General features: G+C 29.4%; 2 protein-coding genes across 3 annotated transcripts; one reads left to right on the top strand and one right to left on the bottom strand.

Moving 5' to 3' along the window:
* The first annotated feature begins 1,340 nt into the window (after positions 1-1,340).
* LOC101504382 (large ribosomal subunit protein uL10-like) lies at positions 1,341-3,647 on the top strand. The gene is made up of 5 exons (XM_004501210.4): positions 1,341-1,683; positions 2,237-2,305; positions 2,706-2,804; positions 2,882-3,274; positions 3,363-3,647. The coding sequence occupies exons 1-5, from the start codon at positions 1,426-1,428 to the stop codon at positions 3,510-3,512; spliced, it is 969 nt and encodes a 322-aa protein (XP_004501267.1). The 5' UTR covers positions 1,341-1,425; the 3' UTR covers positions 3,513-3,647.
* Positions 3,648-7,371: 3,724 nt separating this feature from the next.
* On the bottom strand, positions 7,372-10,057 carry LOC101504073 (FCS-Like Zinc finger 10). 2 transcript variants are annotated; one of them, XM_004501209.4, is made up of 3 exons: positions 9,797-10,057; positions 8,179-9,330; positions 7,372-7,814 (listed from the first exon to the last, which is right to left on the bottom strand). In XM_004501209.4, exons 2-3 carry the CDS (start codon positions 9,315-9,317, stop codon positions 7,658-7,660), a joined length of 1,296 nt encoding a protein of 431 aa, XP_004501266.1. In that variant the 5' UTR covers positions 9,318-9,330; positions 9,797-10,057; the 3' UTR covers positions 7,372-7,657. The 2 variants fall into 2 exon arrangements, with proteins under 2 accessions (XP_004501266.1, XP_027190033.1); XM_027334232.2 differs by lacking the exon at positions 9,797-10,057 and adding an exon at positions 9,667-9,783.
* Between the last annotated feature and the right edge of the window lie 2,780 nt (positions 10,058-12,837).

Below are 12,837 nucleotides of genomic sequence, written 5' to 3' on the forward strand. Positions count from 1 at the left end.
TGCACGGGTCGATACACACAATCACTTAGTATCTATCGTTTGCGGCTAGGACTATTGGGGTCTCTAATCCTATTCGCTCCCCTAGCTTTTGTTTCTCGGCGTCAGTGTCGAGCCAACAAAGTGTTTTCGTCGTTGATGTTCCTTCCAATCTATACGCATGTCATTGCTCCACCGGAAATTCCCTCTACCCTTACCTTACTTTAGCTTGATAATTTCCACCACATGTTCAGGGTTGAGCCTTTGGATTTGACAGCGAACTTAAAAGACAACCTACAAACGCTTTACGCCCAATTATTTATGGATAATGTTTGCATCCTCTATCTTATCGCGACTGCTTGCATAGAGTTAGTCATTGCTTATTTCCTATATATCGTCATTGTTTCTTCTCCGGGGAAAGAAGTTGACGACCCGTATGCCTTCTTCCTCCACGCGACATTGCTCTGTCAGGCTTTTTCCCATTATCGATCATCCTCAGTAAAGAAGCGAACTATTGATTATCCTCTCGTCCCAGTGTGGTTGATCACCCTCTCGAACTAGCTACTGATCATCGCCTTGGTAAGCTATTACCTCATCAACTAGCTAATCAAACGTGAGCCCCTCCGTGGGCAGATTCCTCCTTTTGCTCCTCAACCTATGGGGTATTAGCAATTGTTTCCAGCTGTTGTCCCCCTCATATGGGCAGGTTCTTACGTGTTACTCACTCGTCTGCCACTGAAAACACCACTTAAAAAAAGTGTTGTTAGCAATACTCATTTAAGTTTTTAACTAATATTAAACTTGTCTATAGTGTTCCAAGTAACGCAACATCAACATATACAAGTCATAAATTTGTAACCAGTAATAAACTTGAGTATAGTGTTTTGAGTAACGCAACATCAACATAACACAAGTCATAAAGTTTTTAACCAGTAATAAACAGCTTTATGAGTAACACAACATCAACATTAATATAGCAAATTGATATTATATTCGTCCTTAAATATAATATCTTTTTGAGATTTTTCCTTGTCCCTTTATATAAGACATTTTTTCCTTATTCAATTGCGTTAATTTTTTCTTTTACTTATCTTCCTCTAATTATGTTTTTTGCTTAAATGCAATAAATATTACATCGAAAATATAAATCAAAATTCTCTCTTCAAAAATAAAATAATAAAATAATTTAAATTACTAATAAATTTAATAATACAATTAACTTTTTTTAATATTTATGATTTAATAAAAGAAGTCTTATATATAGAGTCTAGAATGGGAGTTCAGTAAAAAAAAAACCGCGATTCTATAGCTCTCTGACAAAGCCCACTGGGCCTACCAAGGAATTTAACAAACCAAATAAAACCCTAATTTATCTTTTTCATCTCTGGTGTTAAAACTCATCCCTTACAGTCTCTCCTCCGAACCATATCAACCTCATTATTATAATCAATGGCGGTGAAACCAACCAAAGCCGAGAAGAAAATCGCTTACGATTCTAAGCTCTGCCAACTTCTCGATGACTACTCTCAAATTCTTGTTGTCCACGCTGATAACGTTGGATCCAATCAGCTACAGAGCATTCGTAGCGGTCTACGTGGTGACTCGGTTGTTCTCATGGGAAAGAACACTATGATGAAGCGTTCTATTCGTATTCACGCTGAGCAAACCGGCAACAAGACCTTTCTCAACCTTATTCCCCTTCTTGTCGTAAGTTATCTTCTATTTTGCTTTCACTGTTTTATTGATCCATTAATAAAGGGTCGTCTCTGTTAGTGATTTTGCGTGTGAAATTTGGTTATTTTGTTTCTTGTGTTACTGATTTTGCGATTAAGCCTTGGGTTGGTTAATTTGCTATACAAATACGAAATTTGGTTATTTTGAGACTGTTTGAAACACTATTATATTTTAGTTTTTAAAAACTGTTTTACAAATTTGATTTAGAAAACTGTTTCTAAAATCAGATTTCGAGACGAGAAAAACCGAAAATTTATTTGATAATCTAATTTTTTTGAACAGTTTTTCACTAGGGAATTAAAAAAACTGAAAAAATGTGAAGTGAAACACTATTTATCCTGTTTTGCAGATAATATTGAAAATAATTTTACAAAACAGCTTTTAAAAATAAATAAACATTTTTTTAGTTTTAAAATTTTAAATAACTAAAATAGAATGCTATGAGACTCAAACAAGCTAGGATTTGTGGTTATTGTTGTTAACCCTTGCGTTAACTATCTGTTTAATGTTTTGTTTTTTGAATCAGGGAAATGTAGGTTTGATTTTCACCAAAGGTGACTTGAAGGAAGTTAGCGAAGAGGTTGCTAAGTACAAGGTGAAGTGACTTTCTATTTCATTTTTATACAATGTTGTGGTATTACAATGTGTGATCGAATCACGTGATCACGTGATCACTGAATTATTCAGTAAAACATTGTTGGCTATTGAATGTCTCTTTTATTATAAGCATGGACTGTTTCATGATGTTGTTCCCAAGTTTGATTCTTGTACTAGTACCTTGATTGTATACTCTCAATTTTGCAGTTTTTGGATGCCCCCATCTAGTTGGATACCATGGTTTTGATATAATTGATTTGTGTTGCCAATATCCTAATTATGAAAACTGTTATTATTTTTTTATTATGCACGACAGTTGCAGCAATGTTGCTGAATGAGTTCACTTGTCCTATTAGTTGAATGTTCATTCAATAACATTTTGTCTTAAATCTATATAGGTGGGCGCTCCTGCTCGTGTTGGTTTGGTTGCTCCAATTGATGTCGTTGTTCCTCCAGGCAACACAGGTCTCGACCCCTCTCAGACCTCTTTCTTCCAGGTCTGTAATCTCTTCTTCTTTTAAACATCAAAAATTATTGTTGTGGATGTCAAACTTATGTTTATTCTCCACTTTAGGTCCTCAACATTCCTACCAAGATTAACAAGGGTACTGTCGAAATCATTACCCCTGTGGAACTCATTAAGAAAGGAGACAAGGTTGGATCTTCTGAAGCTGCATTGCTTGCCAAGTTGGGCATAAGGCCCTTTTCCTATGGGCTTGTGGTCCTTTCTGTTTATGACAATGGTTCAGTGTTTAGCCCTGAGGTTCTTGACCTCACTGAGGATGCCCTCATTGAGAAATTTGCTATTGGGGTCTCTATGGTTACCTCACTCTCATTGGCCATCTCATACCCAACACTTGCTGCTGCTCCTCACATGCTTGTCAATGCCTACAAGAACGTTCTTGCTGTAGCAGTTGCTACAGAATACTCTTCCCCTGAGGCAGACAAGGTTAAGGAGTACTTGAAGGTATTGGCTACAACATATTAATGATCTTAATGCTAAATATTGATCCATTAGTTCCATATTTCTTATTCATTAATTTTGTTCAATGCAGGACCCAAGTAAATTTGCTGTAGCTGCAGTTGCTGCACCAGCTGCTGCTGCTTCCGGTGCTGCCCCTGCTGCTGCCTCCAAGGAGGAGGCAAAGAAGGAAGAGCCAGCTGAAGAATCCGATGACGACATGGGTTTCAGTCTGTTTGATTAAATCCTTTAATTTTGCTATTAGTTTAGTGAAATTTTTAATTTTTAGATTTGATGAAATTATCCTTGGTTCATTCTAGGTTGGTTTTCCTTTTTAATATTATATATATTTATTATTGGCATAATAACTTCCATGTGATTTTCATGGTTTTAAATTGCATTTGCAAAGCAAATAGCTTTGCTGTATTGAAATAAATCTCCCATTTTAAGAAAAAGATTAGATATTGTTGAGAAAAAAATCATGGACTTTCCATTAAGAGATACTAATGCACTGGGAAATTATTCAATTGAGAACTGCAGTTTTTGCAAGGGAAAATCAGTTAGAAAACGTGATAAACTATTATTGGTTACTGTTGGTAGGATTGATGAAAACCGAACTTGAACTTAGCCAATCTGTTTATTTTATTCCTAACTGAACTGTTTTTTTTGGTTCAGTTCACTTAGTTCTTATATTTCTGAACTGAACTGTTTCTTAGATTAAATAAAGGAACTCTTTGTGCATGTAGAACTGAATTGAGTTGATTCTTCCAAACAAAACCAAACTAAGCTTTTAGAAATCTGTTTGCAAATTATTAGCACGTTCACAGAACTCCAATAATATATACATGGGCAAGCTTTTAATAACCAAACACCAAACAGAAACCACTGGCATATGATTTTTTTGGCCAATTCCTCAACATATCACTCACAAATGTTTTATTTAAAGATCTTTGTGGTTAAGTTACTATTAATTTTATGTTGAAAAGGTTGGCTCTTAGGAGACCTGAGGTAAAGTGAAACAGTTTAATACATATCGAAAATTTTCCACCTGAGAAATTTTATCTATCGTTCTTCTTGTTGATGAAATTTAATCTGCTGATAAATATTTTTCATGACGAAATATAAAAAGAACTACATGATGAATATTTATTACTGAAAAATATATATATAAAAAATGAGACAAATATTGATTACTGATAAATATCAAAAACATGAAACAAATATGTTATTAATACATCAAAAAAGAAAAACATGACACATTTGCAAGTGAAAAATATAAAAAATACGGAAAAAATATTTGTGATTGATGCTTAAAAACAACACAAAAAAAATATTTATGATGGATATATATAAAAAAAACAGATGCAAAAATTTGTCACTAATAAAATATAAAAAAATGAGATATTTATTTATCATCAATAAATATTAAAAATATCTACATAATAAAAAGTTGGTATCGATAGATAAAAAAATATAAGATAAACATTAGTCACTAATATAAAAATCACAGGATAAATATAAAAAGTTACATGAGTAATAATTGTCATGGACAAAAAAAAAACACAATTTATTAAAGTCATAGCAAATATTTGTCATTAATATGCAAAATAATTTAGGATAAATATTTGTTGTTGAGAAATGAAAAAATGCACGAAACAAAGATAAATATTTAGTATTTCAAGCATATACGGAATAAATATTTTACTTTAAAGAGCTAGTTAAAATTAATGTTTTTTAATATCTAATACATAAAAATGAAAATAATTATAATACAATAACTATAAAAATAAAAATAAATTCATACAGGAGGAAGTTATTTGTCACAATTAATTAATCAATTAAATTTAGTATTTTCATTTAGGTGGCTCACTCACTCAAGAAACTGATAACAAATTGGGTGTAAAAATGTAAAAATGTTTTTTGACATTACTCTATCTAAATATATTAATATTATTGTTAATGTATTTGACTTTTTTTTTTCTTTACATCTCATAATGAAGAGAATGAAATAAAAAATTTACACAATGAGTGAGATTTAAGTGTTCACAGAAATGGAAGTGTGAGTGAACTGTATTAAAACACCAGTTCAGTTTGTGAAATGTCCGTAACAGTTAGGTTCTAATTGCAATGTTATCAAAATAAATAAAAATGCATAGTTAATAGTTAATTGTCGCAACATGTGTAATCATGATAATTTAAACTCCATTCTTCTATCATGGTGGTCTTGTATCTGAGCAATTAAATCTTTGAATGTAAAGGTTAACTTTAATCTTTTATTCAAATAAACTAATGCTACTTTTTTATAGGCAATGCTATTTTATCATGCATACTGTTTAATATATTGGATTTGGAATCATCTGTGTGATTTAAGCGCAAATTCATTGGTTTGAAATGAATGGAAGTGATACGTTTTACATGGCGTTTTCTCATTTGTAGATTGTTTGGTTTGAATTAAAGAGAGAAGAGCAATTTTAATATAAAAGAAAGAGAAAATGAGGGATGAAAATTAAAGTTCAAACAAACAACAAAACTGGCACAATCCATAAATTTTGATATATAAAGTTGGTTTGTGTGTGTGAATGTACCAGACAAGACTTGATATAACACCAAATCTTTAAATCATTCATGGAAGGGATGAACTTTAAATAATCATTTCTCATTTGTAGATAGATTGTTTGATAATCTTAATACTCTATCTGGTCTTTCATATAAGAAAACATTTAATTTTGAGTCTCAAATATAAGAAAAAGATACATATTAATTGTTAGAATTCTTTTTATACCCCTATTTTTAATATGAGATTTATATTTACTAGAACCCACCAAGTGTTCATAAGACATTTAATACTATGGTATGTTTGGAATATTACCAAGTCCCATTAGAGAAAATAACAAACAAACAAAAAAATATCAAAATCAATGTTCTCATTAATTGTTTTAATTTTTTGATTATTTTTACATACATATATATATATATATATATATTAAAAACATTAAATATTCATTAATAATATTAAAAAGATAAACATATTAAATAAAAATATAAAACTAATTCAAACAATAAATACACCTAAAAGTGGTAACTTTTTTATATATATTACCAAAAATTCTTATATTTAGGACGTGATGAAGTACCATTTAAATTTTATAGCATTAAATATGTTCATTGGTCTTTGCAATTTTTATAATTTTTTCTTATATTAAGAACCAAATGGAGTATTAAAAAAATATATTAATTATATTTATAGTAGTTATATATATTAGAGAGTTCATTAGACAACTAACAAAGTAGATGTTATTAAAATATTAGATTAGGTGTCAATGTCAGTTCATTGAGGGACTACAAGAACCTTTGAGGTTAATACACTTTAGAAAGGTTGTGATTCTTACACCCAAATAAAAGTTGTGATTCTAAATACACCAAATCAAAGAAACACATTCTCACTTCTTTTCATGTAAAGAGAGATTAAGGTGGAAGAGACATGAAGTCATTGTTATTATTTGTGATTGATTTATTTTATATTCAAATAAGTATGATATCATTGGATCCAGTATTTATGCTACCCTTAGTATTCTGTCTGGTTATCAATATGAGGAAATGGTTGTTCTTGATGAACATGATACTGTTTATTGTGTTTTCATATAAATAAATTATTTATGATTAGAGAATTTATAAGAAGAAGTCAACAGAAAATAGAAAAGTAAAGGTTTTGCCTCTCAATTTGCAAGTAATGGAAATCCAATATTAACATGTTAGATTATTATTATTGTTGTAAGAAGATATTAATATTACTACTTTTAAGTTATAAAGATGAGAAGATTGGAGAGATATTATACACAGCATTTCTAATACATATTTTAAAAATGCATTATCTTGGCCTCTACACTAGATTCATTTACCTAACAAAATTATCATAGGATTCCTCTAAATAAAGCATAGTATATTATATCAAGTTGATGACTGGTGAAAAGGAACTGTAAAAAGAATACAACACTCTGCTAAATGTCTCAATTTGTAGGACAATGCAATAGGATGTATAAACTACCACAGTAACATTGACATATATATAGATATAATATAGAGATAATAATAAAGACAGAAAATTTCAAAAGAGGAAGCCATAAAAATAGGCTTCAACCCTTTAATTTCTACAAGCTATCAATAGTTTGACAACATTTATGCCTCTATATATATATATATAGGAAACAAAACCAGCTTCATAAGAGCCATAAATTATAATAAATCCACCAAAAACCATAAATTATAGTTTAGGCAAACGCAATGATGTACAAAACGATCATCCAATGGCTGCTAATAGATGCACATAAAACACAGCTCAATTATGAACAGATGATCAATTGCGTCTACCCTTTTTCATGGTTAAGCCTCTTATGTAGTTGTGGTTGGGATTCCTGTTTCAAAAATTTGCTCACCGAGTTTTGGCTTTGGAGAGTTCTCATCACAATGAGTGTTGGACTTCTCTCGTTCCTCATCAATCATAATCTCCATTGCACGGCAAGTTAAACTGCAAAATGCTTTTTCACCTCTGCAAAATCATATCGAATAAGAAACCAGTATCAGAATCAATTTAATCCATTGAAGAAAATGTATGTCAAAATAGATTACATCAAGGTTATAACAAAAAGTCGGCAACTGCAATCTGAGTCACGACATCATGATCTTAACCAAAATGTATATCAAAATAGATGATGATATCACAGTTTTTAATCCATCAAAATAGATGATATCATGGTTTTGAAATAAAATGTCTGCAACTGCAATCTCAGACGTGACATCATGGTCTTTAAGGTCTCTACTGCCGCATTTGACAACAATTCACCTTAATATCAAGGATAGCAAGGCAACCAAAATTCAAAACGTTAATATGATATGCAATAGTGCTAACTCACCTATAGATATAAATGTCCTTCCCCTCATCGAGTTTCTTGTTGCAATGGTGGCAGAAACTTAAGAAGGCACTAGAAGGATATTGGTTAGGAATCTGTAACCTGTTGTTACCAATCAGGGTCACTCCATTCTCCTTCTCCTTCTCCTTCTCCTTCTCATTCTCTTCATTCTTAAAATGGTTTTTAACAAATACATCAGGGTGAGTTTCCAAGATACAATCACCAAAAATATGAGTTGTTTTTGGATTAGGACCATGTGAAATCACACATGTATAATCCTCAGAAAGCTCAATCTCACTAGCTGATAGAGACTTCAAAATTTCATTGGAAGAGCATATCAAAACACCGTTCGATTTCAACTCAGACGGTGGGGAAATATTTGAGTTCTGGCTTCCTCCAATAAAATGAGGAGGTGAGCTATCTTGAAATCTTACATCTTTCACAGCAAAATCATCAATGTGTGAATCAGTTTTGGAAGTAGATAATCCAGAGTTAACTTTCAAAGGATTGCATGATTCCAATGAAAAGGACCTGGTTCTCCCAAATGATTCATCACGCTCTAGGCTAGTTTCTCCAATCTCAAAAAGGACATTGGATTCACCATTATGGATAACAGATCCATTTTGAGTATCAGGCACAACCTTACAAAATTCCTTAGGCAAAGACTTAGATGACTCAAAAGAATCCAAACAAGTTTGACAAATTAGGTTTTTTATCATCATTTGAGAACTAAGACTAATGCTCTTACTCTCAGGTGATTGAAGAATTTTGCCACAAATCCTAGAACAGTCACAATCTTCCAAAGATTCAACAATACCTAAACCAACTTTGCAACAATCCCAACTCCTTTGATTCCCCTCAAAAAGTGATGATTTTTGGTTCCTAATAACAGGGTTACCTAAATTTGAAAGAACTTTAGTATCTAAAGGAGAAGTTGGACTTCTAACTGAATCAGAATCCAACAACCCTTTAGGACCTAAACCCACAAACAAACAAGGAACATTAAAAATTGAATTTCCTTTAATATTTCTCCCTAAAGCATGAGATTGAGAATAGTTATCAGAATTAACACCATCAGTATTTGTCACATGACCCATGTTGTGTTGATCCTTTTGGATTGACCTGCTTCTCTTCCTCAGCATTCTCTCAACACACCTGTTCATCACACCAACAACAACAAAAAAACAATTTTTTCTTTCATAAATCAAACAACCCAACAACAATAAAATGAATAATCAACCAATTTTTGAATCAACAAACAATGTTACATAATTAGTTTCATTACATCTACATCTGAGAAAAAAAAAATTAAACTTTATATCACACACACTAAGGTTACAGATTGCATGAATCAAGAAACCGAGAAAATTAAATATATAAATGATGACATTAAAATTAAAATCCATTCAACCCCAAATGCATCAAGTGAGAAGAAAAACAAAAAAAAGAAACTTTTTTATTCAATAGTACAAACAAAAGTTAGGTACCAACCTCAAGGGAAAATGGTTTGATAAATCCAAAAGCAAAATGAAAATAGATACATCATACAATAGAAAAGCATAATAATAATCAGTTATGAGAAATGAAAAAGCAAAGAGTGAAAGAGAAAAAGAAAAGGCACCTGGGTTGTTTGTGTGTGGTTTGGAAAGTTGAAGAGAAATGGTTTTGAAGAGAAGAGAGGCAAATGCAGTAAAAAGAAATGACTAGATGTGTGAAACTTGTGCAGTACGACTCTTCTCTCTCTTGTTTCTCTCTCTCTTTCTCTCTTGCATGCCTCAAAATCAGCGAAGCAGTGAGGTTTCTGAAATACTCTCTCTCTTTCTCTCTCTAGAAATTTATTTACTTTTACTGTACATTTTCTGTTTGTATCTGCCCACAGAATTGTTTTTGTGATTGTACTTTACCCATTTTTGCATAATGGTTCATTGAAAAACGGTGCTACTTTTCTATGCATAATTAAAGGCTGAATTTAGTAATGTTAATTTATGGATTAGATGAAGGGTTATGATCTTAATTAAATTAAGTGTAATAGTTAAGACAACTGTTTGCAAACTGCTTAGGACAACAATTATTTCTTTCCTCAATTTATTCGCTGTGTGCCTGAATCACCTATTCATTGCTTTACATAAATATACATACATATCATTAATGCACTCGTTTATTATGTTGCCAATTTCATTTTTAGCTACGACCTATTATTGCAATTATTATTATTATTATTATTAATTCAATTTCTTTCCTATACTTTTTGTTCAAGTGTCAAACAAAATAATTTTTAAGTAAACGTGTCAATTTATGTAGACAAAAATGTGTAATTTTTTATGTGAAGATTTATTTTAATTTATATTAAATATTGTGAATTTCAATTTAGTTTTTGAAAAAATAAAATATTTTTTAATTCACAAGAAAAAAATGAGACAAATTAGTCCTACTTAAATCAATATTAAAAGAGATTATTATATCGCTGATGATAATTAAAATTAAAATGAAATAATTTAGTCTTTAATAATAATAATAATAATAATTAAAAATAAATAAATTTAGATCTTTACAACAAAATAAATAAATTAAAATAATTCTTCTTTCATCTCGTAATATAAAATAATTTAATTTTAATTATATTATGATATAGAGAGAATACATGTGAATAAAAATTAAGATAAAATATATTAAAAAAATTATATTTGTTGATCGGAATTAATGTCTAATATATTATTTATGGGTTTTAATATGTATTAAAGATCACTTTTTTTAAAAAAAAATTACTATTAAGATCTATTGCCTTTAAAAAAAATTATAGTGCAATGATATAGACTAAGTTAGTTCGATTTATTTTTTAAAAAATATTAAAAATTTCTTTAACTTTTTATATAATTAATTTAGCTTCAATATTTTTTATGGATTTTTGGATTGTGTCTTCACGAAAAAGTGATATTGAAATGAGTCAAAAATACTGTTAAAAATAAAATAAAGTAAAATATTGTCAAATTAATGTTGATAATCAAACGCTACTTAAATTTGATAAAAACATATAAATTAATTTAAGCCTAAATTTGAAATTTATCTAGTCAGCTTTTTGACAAATTTAACCCGAATTTATCTAAATATTAAATTGATTATTTTCATTTAGTAGGTTAAATCTATATATAAACTTTGGTTTGCATATAGATATTAAATGGAGTATACTTCATTTTACAATTTATAAAATTAGAATATTATTTAAAAAGTGATATATATCTAATCTATTTTATTTTATAAAATAAATCTTAAAATACATCAGTTTTGTAAATATTTTTTTATTTACATTTAATTCTAGAGGAAATAAGTTTTGTTAACATACTCTCAAATATGAAAATAAATCTATTTCTATTTTTTATAAATAAAATTTACCAAAGATGTGATGCACGGTTGCTCTTAAATTTTTTCCCTTTAATCTTACTATTAACTCAAAAGTTGACAATTAAAAATATACTGTCTTAAGAAGAATATCATTTTAACAATAAAAAAATTGTTTCAAAACGAACATTATTTATAAATTTTAATATAATTTTAATTATTATTTTTATATTATTTTTCAATAATTATTATATATAAATTTTTTAAAATATTATTATATTTGTATTGATAATAATAAAAAATATATTAATAGTTAAGATAAATAATTTAATAAATAACTTATTTTTTCATCAAAATATTATTATATATTTTAATATATGTGTAAAAGCCTTGAATGAAAAACTTGGAAAAGTGATTATGATTAAGTTAAAGGATGAAAGAAATGATGAGAATGATTAAGATTTAAGAAACCATTGAATACTTGCTAATAATATTTTAATCCCTAGCTTTTTTCAGTAAATGAACACGTGCACGGCACGTGTGAGATTTGTCCTTGTTTATTTGGGTGGCAAGAAAAGCATTGAAGGGAAGGTAAAACGGGGCAGAGTGAGAGAAGAGTGTGTGTGTCTGTGAGAGAGAGAGAGAAAGAGAAAAAAAAAAGCTTTACAGAGTGAGTGATCACAAAACGACAAAATAGAGGTGTGATGATTGAATTAGAACTGACAATGGGTCACAGTCTTGGTCAGTTGACTGAGTTAACTGGGCCCACATAGCTCGTTCACGCAATAGAAGAGATGCTCCAAAATAGAAAATTAACTCATTGATGCACCACTACCACTGCTGAATCATTTAAATTTCTGTGTCCTACATAGTAATAAGAAACCTAGAAAATACTTTCAAAGAAACCTACAAAAATACTCCATCAATTTATCCTAAATATTTTACTCATCCTAAATTTTTTGACAAATATATTATTTAATTATTTTAAAATTTATATTTTTTATTTATTTTCTCTTTTTAATTATTTATTTATTTTTGGAAGTGTGTTAAAATTTTGTATCCAAAATCTTGTAACTGCATCAGAATTCTTTTTAATTTATTTACGGTTACTATAAAACAAACCAGTTCCCTATTAGTTTATTGTAAAATGATTCTTAACTAATTGAAATAGTTTAAAGAAATTAAAGTGAAGTATAAAGAGAAAAGGAAGGATATCGTATTTATTTAGTAAATGAAATTATAAAAATAATTTTATAAAATTCTATATTATGTGTGAAGGAAAAACCATTTCACTTCTGTATTAATTTTCCAAGATTGATAATGCTA

This window comes from Cicer arietinum, chromosome 5 (genome assembly GCF_000331145.2).
Source record: "Cicer arietinum cultivar CDC Frontier isolate Library 1 chromosome 5, Cicar.CDCFrontier_v2.0, whole genome shotgun sequence".
NCBI classification, from domain to species: Eukaryota; Viridiplantae; Streptophyta; class Magnoliopsida; order Fabales; family Fabaceae; genus Cicer; species Cicer arietinum.

What these genes read in the sequence shown, in the direction of transcription:
- LOC101504073 (XM_004501209.4), bottom strand. Translation starts at nt 9,317, where the DNA reads ATGCTGAGGAAGAGAAGCAGGTCAATCCAAAAGGATCAACACAACATG. An exon ending in AAGGACATTTATATCTATAG is followed by an intron (nt 7,815 to 8,178) that starts GTGAGTTAGCAC and finishes ATGATTTTGCAG; the next exon opens with AGGTGAAAAAGCATTTTGCA.
- LOC101504382 (XM_004501210.4), top strand. Translation starts at nt 1,426, where the DNA reads ATGGCGGTGAAACCAACCAAAGCCGAGAAGAAAATCGCTTACGATTCT. An exon ending in ACCTTATTCCCCTTCTTGTC is followed by an intron (nt 1,684 to 2,236) that starts GTAAGTTATCTT and finishes TTTTTGAATCAG; the next exon opens with GGAAATGTAGGTTTGATTTT. An exon ending in AAGAGGTTGCTAAGTACAAG is followed by an intron (nt 2,306 to 2,705) that starts GTGAAGTGACTT and finishes AAATCTATATAG; the next exon opens with GTGGGCGCTCCTGCTCGTGT.